A 22,462-nucleotide genomic window follows, 5' to 3' on the forward strand; every position below is an offset into this window, starting at 1 on the left:
TTTTATCTATCTATCTATCTTTTGTCATTTATAATTCAAGTAGATCTACTTATAGTACCAGCATAGCAAAGGAATACCTTGGTGGCTTGGCCCCAGGTCGAGGGGTCAAGTTCCTCTTAACAACTGGGTACACCACCTACGTCCAATCTTTCACATCAGTTCAAACCACATACAAACACTCCAATCTCAACAACAACAACCACGATTACAACAACAACAATACTTGAATCCGTCCCGTGCTGGTTAGATAGGACACTGTGAATCTGTAACCCTTGGTACACATGGGTATCGCATCGCTCAACACGCCAAAGAAAATGGAATCACCACTGACATTGACGTCATTGCTCTCCCCGCTACCAACTGTGAACAATGTATGCTCAAGGACCGTGTCATTGCCTTGTTTGTTGAGAACCAACCAAAGACCGTCCCAGCTCGTCAATGCGATGTTTGTAGTTTAGTCCGCTCCATCAAACGCCCTTTCTCCAATGGTTGTTCTGAAATTAAATGTCCACCAATGCGACCAATTGTTTCAGTCTGGCCAAGCCATCATGGAGAAGCATATAGTCACTCCCGGTGTGACATGTTCTCATGAACAACAAATGATGATGGGTCACGTTTATCATCACCGAGACAGCCCAGCTCCCAATTCTCAACCATCAAGATCTTTTCATGGTACAGTGCAAAGTCAGGCCTGACTTACTCTTATCTTTGTTTTTCGTATGTTTTGTTGTACGATTGTTGATGGGATGGGAGACTACGGTGGTGGCCTTTACATTAATGAAGCCTAGGTTCACTTGAATATTAACGATTTCAACATAGAGAGTTGGTGGTGAACTTGAATCAGGAAGTGATGTATCGGTGTCATCATCTTCAGTATCAGTATGAATAATTGGACCATTTGGATACACAAGATCAAGGATATCTTGTATCTCTTTGGACGATGGTACATAGTCGGCTTGTGGAGTAGTGACACACGATTGGTACACATATCTGTGTGAACGATTGGACTGTTTGGATGTACACAAATGGCGAGGAGTATCTTGGTTTGGAGGAACACCTAGAATGGCTCGGGTATACCAAATTCGACCAGTATGTATTGGCAATAACAAATTATAAAATTACAAGTATAAAAAAATAGATGACTAATACTATTTCCAATGTTAAATAATTATTTATAGAGATTTAATAGTTGGTATGGTATAGTCTCTTAAGCGGCCAATTTATCAAATATTGTGTATTCCCAAAAATCAATAGACATTGCATCGCACCAATTTTTGGTGTCTCTATATAAAACTTGTAGATGTACCTTTATAAAATAAGCATACATTATTACAAAGGTTCGGATGTTTTTGGAAAAGAATAGTTGTTGGGTATTATTTTGATCATCATCAAAATACTATTCAACCATTCTTTTTTTTTCCAAAAATATCCGAACTTATGCATGTCAAATTTGAAACAGGAATACTCATCATCATGATATCATGGTCTGCCAAGACTCTAGCTAAAAACTTATCAGTCCATCAAAAAATAAATCAATAGGTAGACTTTTTTTCAATCAAATATTATTTATTATTTTTTTTCTTTTTAATTTGACTTTTGACTAATAGATACCAAATTATTGTCACCCAATACTACCAAACATTGATCGGGGAATGAATAGGTTGTTACTCTATTGGCACATGCTTTGTTCAATGTACACCAACCAAAATCAGATAATCTAAAACTACCAATATCCAAATATAATTTACTATTTTCATTTGAATTTAAATAACCATAACAATTTCCTAAAAAAAAAAAAAAAGAGAATATTAATAAATGATTTGACGATTTCTTTTTTTTTTTAATATTTGTTTTTTTATATTTGTTTCTCTTTTACCTTTTTGATAAAGTGGAATATCTCTATTAAATCTATTTTGATAGAGGGTAAATTCTGGTATTGGAGTATAGTATTGAGAAGGAATATTGATGAATTTAAGTTTCTCTGTCATATATTGATGGGATCGAAGAGAAAAGAAACCTCTTTGGTCAGAGGTTGTAGATGATACACCAATTGAAACGGCGACACCCAAGACTCCAACTTCATTTTGATCCATTATATTATTACGATTGAGATCAATGAAAACTTGACCTTGAATGAGATCTTGTAATAGTGGTGAAAATGAATGGTCAGTAAAAATGGTCCAAGAGAAAGCAGTAGTCTTTGTTTGAGTTTCAAAAGAGACGCTGACAGATGGCCTAAGACCCCAGTATGCAAGAGTGGTGGTGACGGTAGATAGTTGGCTAGTGTCTTGATCGTTAAAACATTGAGGCGTTGTTCCAGACAAGAGTAGAATATTACCAATACATTGTGTTTGAGACAAGAGGACCTTGTTTGGATGTGTTGGTGGTTCACGATAATATTTAATATATCCTGCAATTGCATCATAAACCATATAGACGAGACCATTGGTTAGGAACTGACCATTTCTGAGAGCTTGTCCTGCTACCATGTACGACCCAGGTAACATGGAATATTGTACCTTGGTTCCATCTTGGGAATATCTCGCCCAAACAACATGACCGTTTGCATTTAGCATGAGAATCTGCCAAAAGAAACCTTGAGCGTAGCCAGTGGGAGCAACCAAGAAGTAGCGACCTCCAAGTCCAGATGTATAGGTACACCATCCTTTTACACCTGCACTATCGACCGAGCATAAATCACCATCAGCATAGAAAACAAGTTTTGTTTGCACAGTCGGTAAATAAGTGACTTGTGTCCATTCTTGATTGTCATTTCGATCTTTAAGGACTACACCATAATTTGGATGAACAAAGAGTGTATAGAAATCATTACCAATCGTTTGAGTAACCAATAATTGGTTTCTAGTTGGGTCGAGACAATCCAAATAACCAAGTCCTGATCCAAGTGGTCCATAGATTGCAAATTCTGTTATTGAAGCTCTAAGTCTTGCCCATAATACTCTTCCCAATTGATCTTGTATCATTGCTCCATCGGGGTGGGTTGAGAAATATCTCATTGTTATACCTTCAAGGATGGTTTTAGTACTACTGGATCCTCCCAAACCAGATGCAACAAGAGAGGTACTTGAAAGGGTAAGAGTTTTTAGGTTCGAGACAGAGTAACTTTCAATAACAGTTGTGGTTGCAGAGTCTACAGATTCTATAAGGACTCCATATGTTTTGGGGATTGATTGCGACGTTTGTTTCAAAACAACATTGGTAAATCGATTGTACATTGTGATAGAGGTTAAACGTTCATTTAGTTGCAATGTGTTGGGACCATTATTGGCATCGAGATAGGTACCTGGTATGGTTGGGACAGGATATCTAACTGGATAGGTAATGGTATAGGTGGTGTACAATTGAATGTTTCCAGGTTGCAATTTGACGACCAATTGTCTGTCAGATGCAGGCACCGTTGGGAATAAACAAATGAGAACTTCTGAACACTTGAGTTGTACTCCTTCCAAATGTAGTGACAATGATCTAGAGGATTGGAATGGATTGGCAGGTAAACGAACATAACCACCTTCAGTGGGAACAATGGTATTGAATATATTCTTGTGGGCAACCTCTATACTGTAAATATCAGTATTTGTAGGGATTGTGAATACATTATTATTGGTTGTTCCAATGAACGGTCCAACCATAGACGAATCACTCTTGAATATCAATACTACCACATCTGGTGAAAAGGTAATGATTTTTCTTGCACGATTATTATTCCAAGATAGTCTTGTTAAAATGTCATTTTTGTAAACACCCATTGGCAGTGTAAGAACGGTATTTTGGACATCATACAATTCTACCATATATCCAATCACTGTCGGTTTGGTTGTGATTCCAATTTGAATGGCAGTTGATAGAGGATTGAATGAATCAATCTTGATATTGTTTGTAATTGCATATTGATGTGATGACTGGGGTGGAGCAACAATCGATATTGTTGTCAATTGACCAGGATTTTTTGGAATTAAAATAGCAGTTGTTGAAGAAACAAGAGTTTCTAGTGAGATATCTTTACCTTGGAAAGAATAAGAGGTTCGAACCAACATTGGATAAACGAGTGGTGGATATAATCCATTAGAGCCTGCTCCAATAAAAAGATCTTCATAAAGATCAACCCTAATGTTGAAACCTTCTATAATAGAAATAGTATTGTCATTGTTATTAGCTCGTATACAACTTGGAGGCATTGATACCGATGTGATTGGGTATTGACAAGTTTGACCTTCTAAACACCATCCAGCATAATTTGAAAGGTTTATTATTCCTTCAACAAATTCAATTTGATTCGTTCCTGAAATTAAATATCCATTACATTTTAAATCTAAAAATAAATAAAAGAGTTAATAAATATCATATTTATATTTTCTTTTCATTTTCTCTTACTGATTTTAGTCAATGGAACATTAATTGTAAAAGAGGTAAAATCAAATGATGGAGAATCTTGTTGATAAAATGAAATAATTGATTGTGGGGGAAAAGATTCACTTGTTGGACCAAAAACTTGAAGAGCCTTGATTTGATTAAAACTTTTTGTTTGCATTGTGTAACCAGTAGATGTACTGAAAGTAAAAGACGATGGTACATTGTAAATTTCTAATCGAACTCCTGGGATAATTTTTTCACCAATTTCATAGATTCCATTAAGATTGGTATCATGGAAAACCAAACCAGATACAGTCACCGTGGTAAGTGAAACTGGGTAGGAATTTAAAAGCCAGTCGTTGGTTTTGATGAAAATTCTTGCGTTTGGTGAGATTTCTCCTAATCTTTGAAGACCACAATACCAAGTACGACCACTAATTGTAATTAGTTGGCATGGGAACGAATCAATCTTTTCATTTACAGAAATGTAAAGTGGAGCTGAACCAAAAATATCAGGTAATGAAAATGTTTGTCCATATGGGGCAAGTACTATTCCTTGTAGGATTCCAAGTGGAGATACTGAAACAGTAGTAATGGGAGCTGCTGGGGACAAGGTAATGTCGGTTGCTTGGGTATAGGAATAGGTAACTCCTTGGTGAACGATATGAACTATAGTGTTGGGAGTAGGAACTACCCTTGTTATAGTGGTCATAGCAAGTGGGAATACACCAATTGGCAAGTTAACAGCTCCATTATTAGTGGTATCTAGTCGAGTAGAGCGAGGATATTGGTCTTTGTTGTAGTAAGCTATATTGATATCTTTTCGTTGATCGACCATCGACATTGTATTAAATTCAACATCCATTGTACTGTAGATACTTGTAAACCTGGGATTAGAGTAGGTAACCTGACCAAAGGTGATAGTGCAGACACTTTTAGGACAATAAAAAGTACAAACAGAACTACTGCAATCTTGCAAGTGTGTGGTTATTCCGTCACTTATAGTTGTCTTTGAAAGTGCACCTCTAATATTTGGTTCATTCGCATCCAATACTAAATTTAAATTTAAATCTTCATACAAAACTATATTAATAATATTTGCTAAACAAAATTATAAAAAAAAAATATAACATTAATAATCTTAATGATCCTTTCTTTTTTTGGTCTTGTTCAATATTAAATATACATACTGTAAAGATAAATTTGACCTGTAGTACTTGATATGTAAATGGATGATGACCAAGGAATATTAAAAGAATAGGATACCTGACATTCTGTTGTAAAACACCAACCAAACCATCCAACATTTATATTGTTTTGAATATTTAAAGTTTCTTGATTATAGGTGACCGTTCCAGCGATTCCAACTTTTGTATACCCACCAAAATCTACAGTTTTAATCCCGCTGTTGGCAATTAAAGAGATTGAGAATGTATCTCTAGGGAATATGATACTTGATGAAGTAGCCTTGATTTTATAGTCTCCAAGTGGAATTTCTGAAAACATATATTCAGATGTGTCAGTGACTACTGATTGAGTAAATTGACCATCTGTTGATGTCAATGTAATTGTAACTTGTGCATTGGTGGTTTGGTCACCTTGTGAATGGATATTATTATGATCCATGTCGAGGTAGATACGTCCAACAATTGATACATCAAAATCGAACCTGCTCGATAATTGTCCGTTGATAATGACAGCAACACCCAAGGCAGATGAGACGTATGGAGAGGTACAAACAACAGTGTAGGAATCTTGGAATTCAGCCCTTACCTGATAGCTCTGTAAAGAGGTATATAAAATGACTGATGAAGAACTTGCCTCAATTCCAGGTGGAATAAAGTTGTACCCTTTGATTGATAATTGGTTTCCTGAAAACTTTATAGCACTGGCAATTGATGGTGGTAAATAAGAAGCCAATAAAGGGTTGGAGTTCCAAGGTGTCATTGTTTTTCCATTGATTGTTCCACTTAGTTGAATATCTTTACCAACACCAGCTGGAATGGTACATTCCATGAGAAGGTTAAATGGTTGACATTGCATCGACTCTGCAAAGTAGATAGAATCGATATCATAAATAGATGATCCCAATGAATTACCTTCTATTCTCATTACTTGGCCACCAGAGGTATTGAATAGTTTTGGTGTGACGAAATCAACATAGGGAATATCGTATGTTACTGGCATCGTAGCTGTTTGACCACCAACATTAACGACAATCTGGCTACTTCCACTACCTTTTGGTACGATAAAGGTAATCACTTCTGGTGAGTAGTCGAGAACTTGGCACTTTTGTTTGTTGATTGTAACATGTGGACCAATGTCACTGTTTTTCAATCCAAAATACTTTCCATACAAATAAATGGTTTGACCAACATGAACAGTGGTCGATGGACTGACTGAATGAATAATGGGTGGTCTAAAGGTAACCAATGATGTATCAATATTGGCTTTGTTTAGATTGGTTGTATACAAAGAGTTGGTGGATTGTTGGATTGAAACGGTTCTATCAACACCAAAATCATTGGAAGCTGGTAGACAAATGATAAGATCATTTTGGATTGAAACAATTGAACAATCACTCTTTCCAATCTTTATATTTAAATTGAGAGCATTATTACCAAAATTGTTACCTGATATGGTCATAAAGTTTGATGTTAATGTTGGGCTTTGAATTTCATTTATGATTGGTTGATTATAGTTGAAATGGAATCGAGAGAGGATTCCAATAGATGATGAAACAGTTGAAACGATATGATTGTTTCCAATACCAGGTGGAACGATACATTTTAACATGGTCGTTGAAATAAATAGAGTTGATTGGCAAATAGTCTTTCCAATTTTAACTTTAGAGTTTGAACTAAAATGAATACCTCCAATGTCAATACTATAACCACCTACAGTAGATCCACTCAATGGTGTAACTGATGTGATAATATCTGTGGATTGACGACAAATACCACTTGACAAGTCAAAATTTGGTAATTCAAAATTGGTTCTTGTATTCTTTTGCAGGTCACAGAGCTTGTTGTTGAGAGTTGCAACTAAAAATCCTTCATCACCACCGTTTTCCATTTGTGGAACAAAATACAATTCAAAATCTTTCCCATATTTCTTTACCAATGTTGATGGATGTGATCTAAATGAAACAAGTAACGTTGTGATTTGGACAATCGTTGATAATGATGCTATAAATTTGATACCAGATTGTGATGTACGAATATCAATATCAACACCATGTTGATTTGAATTGATATTGTCTAGCATTTCAATAGCTCCAAGTGTTTGTGTATTTGAAAGAATGTCTACAAATAGAGTTTGAACACCTTGATTTTTATCTTGAATGTTGATCCATTTATCAAGAGCACCCTTTAGATCCGAGTAATAGGTGCTTTGTACCGATCCAGATCCATACAATTCTCTAGTGATACTGTCAACGTCATAGTTGTTTGGATAGTTTTCTGATAAAACTTCCAATATGTGAGAGATTGACAAAGAGGAAGACGAAGATGAGGAAGAGGATACAAAGGTACGAGAATTTGGAAAACTTGGAGGTCTTGATAAAATACCAGCATTTGGATCGGGTGCAGGTTGCAATAATTGTAATGTTTCAAATAAAGGTCTCTCACTCTTTAGAATATTCTCTTGTTTGGCATAAAACTTTTCAAAAGTATCAATTCCTTCATCTTGAATTTTTATACTTGATAGGGCCTTTAGAATCCAATCAAAAGAAAGATTCGGATTGGGATTTACGGGAGGGACTGGCATTAGGATTTTCCAAAATGCAGATGCAATCTTTAGATAATCATCAGTTCTTTAAAAAAAACAATGATTAGTTATCATTATTATTATTATATTATTAGTTTTTTTTTTAACTTTACGATCGTAAATTTTCCAAATCTTGACTTTGTGCTAAAAGAAAGCACGGGTTGAAACTGGTAACTGGGGGTACAAGTGCTAGAGCTTGGTTATGTAAATACCTTGTCAAGGCCAAAAGAATACCATTGATAAATGTTTTTTGAGAGTCTGTTGATTGTGATCCAGTATTGATTGATTTAAAAATGTCAAGTACTTGTGATTGTTCTTGGATGGTTCTATTATGGTAGTAGGCAAGTAATAATAGATAGGTTTGTTCTTCTTGACAAATGGGAGTTCCACCATTCAAAACAATCACTCTATTTTGAGTATCATAATGCGATATAGTGTTGGGTTGTGGTTGTTCGATGATATATTTGACTTTGGTCATACTTGGTAGTTGAGGGGCAAGTTTGGTGAATTGTTGTTGAATCAACCAACTGTAATAGATTCTTTGGTAATCATCAATACCAGAAATAGGGTACACATAGATAGGGGGACTGGATTGGGGACTGGATTGGGTTGGTGAATGGGTGATTCGGTTCGTTCGATAGTGTGATAATTGGTGACAATTATGGTTGGGAGGGTTAGGGTTACACACTGAAGCAACTGAATCGTCATTTGCATAGTATTCGACTTTAAGTTCCTTTTTGGCTACAAGTTCCTCTGGCGGTGTAAAAAAGGGTGGTAGGATATTGGAGATTTGAGAAAAGGGAGTCTCTGCACCTGGAACACCAAATCCCCTGGGTGAAATAGTAGTACGGAGGGCATTGTATCTAATTTTTTTTGATCCATAGAAACTGTGAGTTTCGTAGGGGATCAGTTTGTAGTCTTGGAATACTCTTGGCGCTGGGGCTGGTTGGATGACTTTGTATGATACTGATTCATAAAGTGCGACGGTCACTGGGTTTTGAAAGTTGGGAGTTGGGTTCAGAAAGGTGAGAGAGGTGTCCAATTGAATAGACAATAGAACACTTGATGCTCTTTCTACATCTTCACTTCGAGTGTGAGAAATTCCATACTCTATCATTGTATTTGACCTGGTATCAATAGGTGCAACTAGTTTATACCTAGTTACAGCTCTGTGAAATTGATCTACCAAAGTTGGAGATTGAAAACAAAATGCTCCACCACCTCTTCCAGGCTAAAAATAAAATAAAAAAATAATATTAATAAAATCGGTTGTTCAAATTATTATTTTTTGTTACTTTAATTACCTGAGAATATTCTCTATTACTATCACCGACACAAAACCAGTCTCCAGTGGTACCACCTCTAGATGTGGGTAAAAAAGTGTAGGCAATCTTGGAGTGGTCAGCAGTGTCGATATTCTCCCGTATACCTGGATAAATAATTTTTGAACTAACATTTATAAGATAGGGCGATGGGATCAAAGCGTGAGAATTTCTGAAAGTTTGAACAAAGAGTTGCGTACCAAGAGTACGAGCAGCATACTCCCATGTATCCACACCACCAAATGGATAGCAATAACGATATTTCCAAGTGCTTGTAGATCCTATAGAATTGTCGCATTCCTGGGGTTTAGCAGTATAAAATGTCAAGAAAAGATGATTATTTGCTGCGCTCTGGTGCAGATATTCAGTTGGGTAGTGAATTGCATTCTTTGGAAACCTTTGTGTGACGTTGCCTCTAAATGCTAAAACGTCATAAGGATGGACTGGTGGGAGTGGGGTAGTGGATAAATTGCTTGTCATTGCAGTTTTAGCAAAATATGTTCCACCTACTACCGGAAAGTTGTTTATACAATTGGGACCCATTGACAAGGCAATACAATTCTTTGAGAAAAAGAGGTAAATTAGTCATTAAAAAAAAAAACGAATTTGACATATAAAGTTTACTACAATTCTTACTTCTATATTTGTTGCACCAGCTCCATCTATATTCAACATTTTGGTAGATTGAGATTGTGGAACTTTGATTTTGTAGATGTTTGCATTGTTGATGATAATATAATCTGCAACTGTGTCGAGTTCAGCCAATCCAATAAAAGGACGACAAAAATAATGTTGTTTTTTATGTTTTTCTCCTAAAAACGCTGGTTTTTTGTCTGGAAAATCATGCTCAGTATAATCCTCTGGTGGAAAAGCTGGATTAGAGTGCCTAAAAAAAAAGAAAGATTAATTAACCGTTAATATTAAAATTATTCCATTTGAAAGATTAATTGTCATTAAAAACTTAAACTAACTTACAAGACATGAACTCCATGTATTTGATTACTATGTTCTTGCCACTAGCAGAAAATAAATAAATTGTGTGGTTAATAGTTCAAAGTCGTCCCGGTTTAATATATTCTATTTATCTCTCTCTGTCTCTCTCTCTTACAATTACAAATCCTTTGGTATGACCATAAGGATCACTAACTTGTCTTGCATCTTTTTTGACTCCATTTTCCGGATCTACAATAAAAAAACACATATATTAATATTGTTGTGTTTTGATATTTTTAAACAAATAAATATTAATAGTTACCGAATTTCCCTATTTGGTCGTTGTAAAATATATATTTTGAACTAACATGCTTGGATTGTTCAAGTGTCTTGTACAGAGAATTATGTTTGATATCGGTATGAGTATTCAATGGAAAAAAATGTCTTAGATTCTGGTCCTCTTCGTCGGCATAAAAATAATCGTCTTTTGTTGTTGCCAATCTATAGTTGAACCACCATTTCTTTGGCAAATAGTCATAGTGTTGGGGATCAATCGATGAACCGATAGATTGACCCAAACAAGAGACTATATGGGTGATGTAGGAGATATCAGATTGAATGACACCATCAATTGTAATTTGATGGGATTGACCGACGGGGTTTGGTTGAAGACCGGGAGGTTTGCCACAAATGATATCGGTAGTGCCTAAACGGGTGCATGTTTTGAGTTGTTTTCCACCAATAGTAACTGATGATAGGGATTGGGCTGTAAATCCAGTACCTCTAATTGTGATGTCTGATCTATCAGTAATCTGTGATAATCTTGGTTTGATCTCTGTTGCCACAGGTCCAACGATAGTAATACCGGCGCCGGTAGAAAGATCGAATTTGAATTCTATTTTTCCATCAACAATCAAAAGTATTGTCTTTGCATTGGTAGATGAAACATATTGGGAGCACACGACCAGAGTACTTGAAGAAGCTGTGCATAGTCCAAGATCAATATCATCCAACATAAACTTTGTTGTGTAACTTGGTCCAAGATCTAAATTAATTCCTTGCATTTCAAATCCACTTCTTTTATATTCAATTTGGGTAATTTCTGGTACTATAAAAAATAAAATAAAAATAAAAAGAAATAAATAAATATTATCTTTTTTGAAACTACAATATTGTACTTACCTGTATATCTATAAATTTGATTTAAAAGTGGATAGTCATGATTATCAATTCTAATTGTACAAGAAGCATCTTGATATTTAGTGATTGATGGGATTGTGTCTAAAGAGTAAGATGGAACATCAAACTCGAAAGTATTTAATTGATTTGGTAATACATTTCCTTTGACCACAATAGTATCACGTGCAGGGGTAACAAGTACAAGCTCAACTTTAAATGCTTGGAATGTTTCTCCAACATTGGTTTTCAAATCAATTTTAACTTTGTTTGAATTTAAAATAAATGATTGAAATGGTGTAGTTGGGTCAATTGTTATAACTGGGTCTATAGAAAAAAAACAATAAAAAAAACAATAAATATTTTGATTTACATTGGTAATATGTATCTATCTCATCTATCTATCTAATCTACTTACTTTTAAATTGAAATTGACCAACATCAATTGTAGGTCCATTTCTACCAACTCTCAATTTAATTTGACAGGATGCTCCAGCCGTAAAACCAGCTGAAGAGACATCAAAAGATAAAACATTGGAGATGACCCTTAAATATGGTGGAGAATATGTAGCCGATCCACCTGTTACTTTGATAACGGAAAATCGAGGTATAATACCAGTAAATCCTATTCTCATGGTGGTAGTAACTGGAACATTATTACTATCATAAAGAGCAAAAGATGGTACCGATAGAATACGCAAATTTTCAATTTCTATAAATGATTAAAAAAATAGAGTAAATATAAATTAATAATTTAAATAATAATCTGAATAATAATTTACCAAAAGCATTTAGTAATTGAATAATTTGTTTTCCAATAGTTAATAAAAGAGTGGCAGATGGTTTTGCAGCAGGGAATTGAGTAGTCATACATGTAATATCCGTTGAAATGGGAGTTGGGGGTTGAAGATTACATACGACTCCATCAATGGTTAACATAGTAGGTTGGTCAAAAAAGGTACCAGTGATGGTGACATACTCTGAACCAGTAATGATCAACTTTCTTGGTAGAGTAGTTGCAATTTGTGAAGCTAAAAAAAAAAAAAGAAAAAAAAGTATAAATAATAAATAAATAAATCAAGTGATTGATATTACATACAATAAGTGAGAAAAGTAAATGGTACTGATATTCTAGATGTTGACGTTCCATATTTATATTCAAGTGATAGTTGAACAGAGGTACCTGGAGTAATGTTGGGAATGATTGGAAGTGTACAAGTAACCAAGCCATTATTTGACAACACTGGGTTTCCACAATCATATTGATTACCAGCTTGACCGTCAATAAAAACAATTTGTAACAAGTTATTAATTGGTGAATTGGTATTAACATTGGCAGTAAAAGTTATTAATTGAGTTTGACCAGAATAACCTTGGGTTGGATTCATACTCGTTAGGATTAAATCTATAGAAAAAAATAAAAATTATTAATTAATTAATAATCTTTGAATATTTGAAATATATATTTATATTTATATATTTACCTTGAACATAAATAGAAGAGATAGAATAGGTATAATCGGGAGAAGAGGACAAGAGAAGATTGGGTTGGTTTGTGGATTCGAAAAGGGGTTGATATTTGATTCTAGCTTCTAGAGTTGTTGGGGTATTGGGTGTTGATGCCAAAGTGCATGTAATTGAGGTATCTGTAATGTCTATGGTGGGATTTAGAACAGTACAAGGTATCTCATGCATTCTATTAAAGTACATAAAGGACACTTCTATGACATTACTAAAACTAGAGATGGGAATGAGACCATCACCATAAATATCAATCACCACATCTTGTAAACCAGTTAAAAGGTATGATGTTGAGAATCCTGAAATATATGGAGACTCTAAAAAAAAAATAAATAAATAAATAAATAAATAAATAAATAAATAAATAATAAATAAAATAAATAAACATACTTTTAATCAAAATTTCTACTGGAGTATAGTTTTCTACAACAATCCAGTATCTAAGAGTTGTGCTGGATGGAGTAGGACGATTAGATCTAGTAAAACTAAAGACATGAATCATATTATCACTTGAACTGCGTTCTTGGGTCATTGGATCATCTACATTTGAGCCACTTGTACGAAGGAAAACAGCGGGTTTTGCGACAGCAGTGTTCAACGTGATCTTGACCACACCATCTCCATAGAATTCTAGTGGTTCGATATTGAATGATTCTACTTTGAGAACTAAAGTGGATAGTAGCAATAGACAAGATAATAGAATCATAACAAAGAAATGATCTTTGCCATAATAATAATAATCTTTTTTTCGCTTTCTCTCCATAATTTATCTCTCTCTGTATATAAATATAATAGATAGAGTGATGATTTAAATGTTAACAAAAGATAAGATAGAAGTGAGAGGTAGAGAGCAAACTTGTTCATTTCGTCGTTAGTGTTGTTGGTTGTTGTGGTGATCTCTCCACTAGGCTACCCTGTGCATATGACATACCTATCATAGGTTCAGGTTCATGCTGAAAAAAACACCATCAGAAAGTTCATCGTCTTGCAAGATAAAAACGAACGAAACCAAACCGTGCCCGCAGATTTAAATGGTAAATCGCATCACATGACCAGGTACTATCGTGTTGTTTTGCCTAACATAGGCTAATCTGGGGGCCTATCCATCTTATGTTCATCGAATCGCTCGTCAAAGAGACCTCCACTCCTCCCAATGTAAACCACGGTATAGATAATGAAGAGGTCAAGCCTGATAGCTTTGCAATGAAACGAAATGAATGCCCTCATCATACAACTATATCCTCTCTTGAAAATAGACAGATAGAGATAGAAATAGAGATACATTGTACAAGTTGCTTATTTTTTAACTTCAAACTATGAAAATCATCAGCAGCTTCACACTTTTATTATTATCGGTGTGTTTGCTTGCTTTTTTATCAGAGACTCTCGCACAACGTATGTTCAGTGAACTTCACCCACCCACTCACAATCATTATTTTTACTTTGCTTATTTATTTACTTTACTTTATTTATTTAATTTTATTTATTTATATGTATAATCATTAGATTGTTATAAAGATGCAAATAATGTTAGAAATTGGTGGGTAGTTAGAAAACTACCAGGTAGTAATCATTATATCTACTTTGATGATACAGGTGCTATTGAAGGTGGTTCAGTGTACAGTGAAAGATTATCCTTTCTAGTATCTAGATTAGGTGATCAAGGTACTGAATACTTTGCATTTAATAATAAACCTTATTACAATGACTTTGTTGTTCAAGATGATACTCCTCCAAGTTATGGAGAGATTGCTCCACAAGTCGTAAAACAACTAATTCAGAGGACTGAATCGCTCAAATCCCTTTCCAAGGGTATCGTATCGTACAGTACATCAAGTAGATCAGGTTACTATTTAAAGCATTCGTTACAAGGATTCCCAGTGCCTATTAGACCAACTACAGAATCACCATCATCGTCAGCATCGGTCAAGACACCACTCACACATCCAAATGAATGGTTACCAACAGACTTTGTAACCGATCCCAAGGAGATAGATACTACTAGTCTTTCGTACGGACACATCTTTATCTGTCAATCGTTTGATAATATCGATACAAGTCAAATTGCTAAAGCATTGGATGCAGCCGATCCATACATTTATGCTACCAACATTGTAGATAGTGCCTCTAGATCGTTGCTTTCACCTTTATTTATCGAAAATAGAGTACCTGCAAGCACGTCCACTTCATCTGACGGTAGAATTAAATCATCTTCAAGTATTACATCTCTTTGGCAATCAACAGCTTCAACTTTAAGTTTAAGTTTAACTTTACCTTTAAAATATGTATGTAATCATTCATTTCATTTCATTTGTTTATTTGTTTTTTAATATATTATTTTTTTTTATTTATTTTCTTTTTGATTTTAGAAAATGAATGGAATTAAAAATATTATTGAAGTAAAGATTCCAAATAGATTTTCTGAGGTGTTTGGTATTCCAGTTGGTTCATCACAATTCTCATCAAATCGAGAGATGAATAGTATTGCATTCTCGGATTCCAATATTTTGGAAAGTAGTACACTTTGTGTTGGTGATTTTGGTTATGCAACCACTCAACCAGGTACCATTGTATGTATTGCACAAGTTCCAGCCACATTCTCAAGTTTATGCGTATGTGTACAAACAAGTTTGTTGTTTCGGCTGATGGCCAAGAACAGGTGGTTACATCACACACCACATTCAACGGGCCTTTGTTGATTGACACGAGCCGTGTTGAGAATACTAAACCAACACCACCAAGTTACACAATACAATACTACCAATCATTGTCGAGTGTTGGCAATCTCTTGCCACATACTGCCTACTCTCATCTTCCAACTGACATGCTGTCTGTTGGTTGTAATAGACAGTGTCTCAATAGTTTTATGGAAGGTATGACGCAGAGTACTGATGAAAATGGGTTTATTGAATACTCTGAATCACGTCCTCAAACAATCCAAGTTCACCTCACTTCAACAATGGCAGGTTCGGTCCCAGTCGCAGTCGTCACACAAGACCAATCCCATAAGATCATTCCATTTAACCAGTACAGGGGTGGTCTCTTCCCAAGCCAAGATACTGATAACAATATTGTACTTGTCTATCGTACACTCCAAATGCTTGCCGATATTGTCGACCAACAAATCATTCGAGAAGGATCAATCACTACTCTGGATGACTTGTCAGTTGTCTTGTCTATTGACCAATCCTCCTCTAAAAATGTTGGTATACTCAACGGTCTAACCAACACACCAATCAACCTTGACTCTCCATGCGTGGAAGAGGTATTACGTGCATTCTCCAATGCACTCATCAAATCAGCATCCAACAATCAACTATACGATCTTGGATCTGCAACACTATTCCCTACACCATCCACCATGCATTCGGAATCATCAAATAATTACGTCGCATTTTATCGTGGTCTTGTTAATGCCATGTCGGTTACTCTTGGTCAACTTGTATTCCCCACCTCATCACAGTTGTTAGATAGTTGTACTGGTATGCCTGTTGATATTGAAAACTATCATAACGACCGTGAAGTATCACCATCCAAAGGAATCTACAACGAGGGTTGGGTAACTGCCTATCTCTATGATTTGATCGATTTTAATGATGACTCTGACCAAAGTACTCTTCCAACGACCCAACAACACCGTCGTGCCCTTTTCGATGCCAATTCCGATCATCCAGTACCACTCTATGCCATCGTCGAAGCTATCCAAAAGGTTGTACAAGTTTCAACTCAACCAAGTGTCCTTGACTTTACCAATTCATTGGTCGCCGTCCTAGATGCCAGAAAACTTGGACAAGAGATTGAATCTATTGATACTATCATGCAGTACAATAACATGTTTTATGTATGTCCTTTTGTTGCCAATGGTCCTCCCTTGCCAAATGACAGAGACCCAACATTACAAGAATTCTTTATGTCCAAGTTGGTTGGTGATGCCGATATTCATGCATTACCATTGCAACAAATAGAAACTATCCTTTCATTGTGGGCACAAGACGACAACACACCAATCATGAAAAATCAAGCTCTTCAATATCTTTATTCGAGTGCGTTTAAAGCAATGATTGGTGATAGTAAGCTCGTAAATATCTTGAAACCTTTTGACCCATCAATGTGTCAATTTGGTTCGTTGGATCGTCCCATCACACCACTTGGTATTCAACTCCTAACCAAGTATTTGGGAATGGTGAGAGATATTAGAGTCATCTCTGAACGACATCTTGGTGGTGTATTAACGGTTCGAACCTACAAAGATATTTCAGTTGTCTTGTTTAAAGATAAAATATGCTCGTTTACGGTAACCAACAACATTCATCAGGCCATCAATCAATGTCCATGCGGCCCATTGGTCGAATCAATTACACCTCTTAGTGGTCCATTAACTCGAATCACTCAATTAACTATAACTGGTCGTAGTTTGGAGAATTCCTACTTTAAAGTAGCAGAGGTTGATTGCATATCAAAATCAAGTTCAATCGATCCTGGTCTAGAAACATTGATTTGCGAGTTTCCAACATTTGCCGGTACTCACACCATAACCTACGGTAGAAACGGTGGAGCTAATCTTAATTATAACCCAGAGACTACGTTTTCATTCACTGTCGATTCACCTAAAATCAATCGTATTACACCCAATTCAAACGTCCCAACAAATTATGCCATGATAACTATTTATGGAATCAACTTTTTCCCACCACCTTTAACGGGTGATGTAATCAATCGTGATGGTATCCAATTATTTATCAATGAAGATGAATTCCTAATTGAGAGAATGGATCATTTCGAATCAGAAAATATAATTTATTTTAAAACTAATAATGTTGGTACAACAAAGTATGTAAAAAAAACAAACAAAATGAATATTTAATTAAATTATTAATTTTTTATTTTCCTTTTTTAGTTTAATTTCAATTATGGTTAAAGGAAAAGAATCAAATATGATAAATATTAGAATGTCAGCACCTACAATTTCATCAATTAATATTTTACCATTGACAAGTTTACGTACCAATCCTGTAAATATTAAAACACCCATTACTGTCACAGGAACAAACTTTGGTCTAAATGAAGAAGAAATCACTGCATTTGTTGGTCCAAATAAATGTGATAGTATAGAGGTTATAGATCATAACTCGTTCATTTGTAATGCACCAACTGGAAGAGGTATGGGTCACAAAGTAAAGGTTCGAATCGGTGACCAAGAGGTGACTTTTGCCTCTAAAACACTCGATTACGCCCAACCTTCAATCTACCAAGTTATCGTCAATGGAACCTATCCAACTGGACCAACCAAATTTTTCTGGATTGTCGGAACTGATTTTGGTACAACTCAGTCAGATGAATCTGAAACCAATGTTTATTTGAAGCATCAAGATCCAAAACTCAACCAACTTCATACTCAATCAGCTTATTGCAAAAATGCGCAAGAGTTGTGTCAAGATCTCCCTTTTATTTATTATAATTCTTTTAGTAGAGAACCTCAAGACGGCGAGGAGGAGGTTTGGGTACCATCGAAAGATATCGTACAAGCCAACAAAGATGAACCAAATTTGGAATGTCTCATTTGTTATTTTGGAAGTGCAGTTGGAGCTGGATGGGAGATTGAAAGTGTCGAGTTTGATGGAAGAAAATCAGTTTTTAATCAATCTGCAAAAACATTGGGACTCCTCCAAGAACTCAAATATTCTCTTCCATTGGTCGACGAGGTACAATTAAAAGACGATGTCTTGTTGCCAACGAGAGGTGGTACAAGAATCAGTCTCATTTCCGAAGAGGGTGTATTCCCGCCAAACGAAATGCTCAACACCGACACCGACCCAGATACCGGTTCCCCTACTCCAACACAACGTTTTGAAATTGACTCTACCTATAGTAATATTAAAATTGGTGATTTTCAAGTCGATTATAATAACATTGATTGGATAGACTCTAAAACTATTGACGCAACTTTACCACCTGGATATGGTATCAATTTAATTATTAGATTATATGTTGGTAAACAATATGCAGGGAGTAAAATATTTAGTTATGATCGTATGTAGATAGATAGATAAAAGGATAAAAAAAAAAACATATTTATTTATTATATTAATTTAATTATTTTTTTTATTTAGCACCTGAATTAATAGAAAAATATTATAAAGGACCAAATATTGGAGGAAATAGAATTATTATTTTAGGAAATAATTTCTTACCCAATCAATTTTCTTCACAGTTTTCAACACCAACCCCAACAATGACAGTAAAAATCAATTCAAAGCCATGTCTTTCGGTTGAATGGATCGATTATGACAATGTACGTTGTGTGGTACCTCCTGGAGAGGGATCGGGATTGCATATTAATGTGGTTGTTGGTGGACAAGAAACTAGAATTGTCAACGATTATTACTCTTATTATCGCAACGAACCAGAACCTCCAAGCATCTGGACCACGATTTTCATCACAGTTACAGTGACCACAACCGTCTCTGTTACTGGTGGGCATAGATTCTTGACCTACGGAGGTAACGCTGCTAATTATAACGGTTACCAACGAATAGAACAAGAAGATTTGAATAATGGTGAAAGGAGATGGATTGAACTAACGAGATTTGGATTTGAACGTCACGCTTCTGACTTGTTGCTCACCACACTTGCCGCCGATGGACCACCTGAACCTGGAACTATCGTTCTCAGCTTTGTCATTCCACCTGGTGGTGGTCGAGTTGGGCACAGATACGTTGATGGTCTATTCCGTAGTCCCCTCAACACATTGGTCTCTTATAAACCACCCGTCCTGACCAACGCCAATTTCATGCAATTGGGGTACCTCTTACGACTACAAGGTTCCGACTTGGGTCTTCCTCAATTCCGGGTAGACATTTCCATTGAAATTGGTACTACCAAGTGTTCTCTTCACAGCATTTCAAGTGATGCAACCACCGCTACGTGTTACAATTACAAGACCATTTGTAAAAAAGATTTGACGATTACCATCACCTACATGAGACAAACATCCAACACATTCCCTATGCCAAACAACCCAAGTTGTTCCTCTAACCAAGTTGATATTCCCAGACCAAAACTCCCAACACTTGTACTGATCGCCATGATCAGTGCTGCCGCCGCTGCTGGTGCTGCATGTTTTATTTTTGCACCCCAATGTTTTGCCGCAGCCACTGGTATTTCAGGTTTGACAAAGTTAACATCAACAGCCTTTTCCATTCTTTTTGGTGTCTTTACAGTTTCACAATTAACTACTCTCAATTTACTCAAGGTCCTCACACAAGAAGAGTTTATTGTTAATAGGTCAAAGGTAAAAGTTGTAGTTACAAGTGAAAAAGTCGTTAAAACTTATTATTCTGGTGATACCATTCCAGCCCTCTCTGATCCATTTGCCTCTATTGAAATTTATGATTTAGGTATGAAACAAAATAGAAAAAATAATAATTATTTAGAATATAAAATATATAAATATTAATATTTTAAATTTATTTTTTATAGGATTATTTTCAACGGTACCATTAATACCACAAGAAGGTATGCCAATTTATTTGGAATCAATTTATTATACAGTTCCACAATATTATTTAGATGGAATGGAAATGACATGTTCAAATGTTGAAGATATTACAACTACTCCATCGACAGTGATGACTCAATGTTTGGTACCACCATATGTTGGAGGAGACCTTACCAAAGAGGTTGTAGTAAAATTGGGTGGAGTTGCAATGGCAGAGACCTATTCAATTACCTATGAAGGAGAATCAAGACCTCTACCCTATGTTGATTATTTCAAAGGAAGAGTTTATTATGATCAAAACAACAACAATATTTTCAACTCTGCTATTGATCGTCCAGCTGAAAAGATTATTATTCAAATCAAACAAGATTCAACAGTGGTAGCTCAAACAATGACCAATATGGATGGTTATTATTCATTCCCCAATGTCGATGTTACTTCCATGACACCCAAACCAACTCTCTATGTATTGCCAAGCCAACAACAAACAGAACACCATGTAACCCAACCTCGTCCATTTATCATCCCAAGAAACAACCTCCGAGTAAGGGCAACTTTTTCAGGAACCGATATAGCTTTACTTGTAGAGTTACAAGATTATGGGTGTCAAGGAACTACAACTACACCACCATCAGACGGCATTGCACCAAACGAGAATGTTGAATTACAATACGGTCTTTACCAATATACTTATGGTACTGATGGTTTGATTCATCCAGAAATGACATTTGGTTCGCAATTCCAACATTGCACGATGACATTATTTGATAATTATTTCTTAATTGGTTATAGTATGTAGTATAAAAACAAAATAGATAAATAGATATATATTAATATTATTTTTATTTTTTAGAACATAGATATGATTATCAATTTTATTTTGATGCAAACTCAAATGGTAAGATGGATACATTTGAAACAGAATTAGAGTATTATATTCCAGGAGCATTAATCAAAGCAATATCATCAAATCAACCATTTGAGAGAGATATAGAGGTTGACAAGGCCACAAGAAAGATGTGGGTTGATTTTGCAGCAACTGACAATCAGTTATACTTTTCCAACAACAATATGCCCAACTACACCATTGCTCTCAATGGATACGGTTTATTCATCTCAAATCCAACAGTTCCGACTCTTTTAACCATCCCAATGTTTATGGAAAAAACACTTGTTTCCATGTTTGGCAAAAAAAGTAATGGATTAGTTACAGACTTTACTCTATCATTGCCATTTGGTAGATTCACATCTACCTACTTTGACAATATGAGACCAATATTTTCATTTAATCAAGCCGTCATAGCACTTGATTCAAATGGACCCATTATTGTTAATGTTTTTAAAGAAAGTGATGGTTCCTTGGTTCGATCTTATCCAACAGAGGCATCAGGTATTCAAGAATTTACGATTCCTTTGGTTGGTCATACTATTGAAGTTATTGATAAATGTATGTATAGAAATATGCAAACTTTAGTTTATTTAAAAAAAATAAAATAAAAACTAACCTTTTAAATTTATTTTAGCAATATTTGATAATGCGGTATTTGCACCAGTTCAAGGAGTGTTCAGACTTGAAATTATAGATAGATTCAATATACATACATATGTCAGATATAAAATGGATGATCATGATTTACAATGCCAACGATTAGCCAATGCACTAACCGAATGCTACGGTTTGATTGAAGAGTTTCGAGATGTTGCCATCACGAAATCAATAATAGTTCAACTAGGCAGTAGCGTTCGTTTCTCACATGAATATTTATTTTTGGTCCCTCCTAATCCAAAGTTAAATTAAAAAATAAAAACAAAAGTATATAGAATAGATGAAAGCGATTGTCAAAAATAATCAATCAAAAATTCATGTTACTAA

General features: G+C 35.3%; 2 protein-coding genes across 2 annotated transcripts; one reads left to right on the forward strand and one right to left on the reverse strand.

The window, feature by feature from the left end:
- Nucleotides 1–35: 35 nt before the first annotated feature.
- DFA_06767 (uncharacterized protein) lies at nt 36–13,854 on the reverse strand (the record flags this gene model as incomplete). Its single annotated transcript, XM_004366084.1, has 20 exons — nt 36–115; nt 701–1,007; nt 1,612–1,784; nt 1,877–4,330; nt 4,393–5,454; nt 5,562–8,185; nt 8,352–8,546; nt 8,620–8,666; nt 8,828–9,370; nt 9,444–10,022; nt 10,098–10,347; nt 10,437–10,477; nt 10,570–10,643; nt 10,717–11,502; nt 11,577–11,897; nt 11,989–12,282; nt 12,353–12,601; nt 12,670–12,975; nt 13,055–13,408; nt 13,482–13,854. 20 exons carry the CDS (start codon nt 13,852–13,854, stop codon nt 36–38), a joined length of 11,112 nt encoding a protein of 3,703 aa, XP_004366141.1.
- Nucleotides 13,855–13,903: 49 nt separating this feature from the next.
- DFA_06768 (uncharacterized protein) lies at nt 13,904–22,387 on the forward strand (the record flags this gene model as incomplete). The annotated part of the gene is made up of 9 exons (XM_004366085.1): nt 13,904–13,961; nt 14,598–15,376; nt 15,461–15,661; nt 15,697–17,921; nt 17,989–19,121; nt 19,202–20,488; nt 20,571–21,380; nt 21,443–22,036; nt 22,113–22,387. The coding sequence occupies 9 exons, from the start codon at nt 13,904–13,906 to the stop codon at nt 22,385–22,387; spliced, it is 7,362 nt and encodes a 2,453-aa protein (XP_004366142.1).
- Between the last annotated feature and the right edge of the window lie 75 nt (nt 22,388–22,462).

The sequence above is a fragment of the Cavenderia fasciculata genome (genome assembly GCF_000203815.1).
Source record: "Cavenderia fasciculata unplaced genomic scaffold Scf_EJPB12P01AWP9W-5, whole genome shotgun sequence".
NCBI lineage: Eukaryota > Evosea > Eumycetozoa > Acytosteliales > Cavenderiaceae > Cavenderia > Cavenderia fasciculata.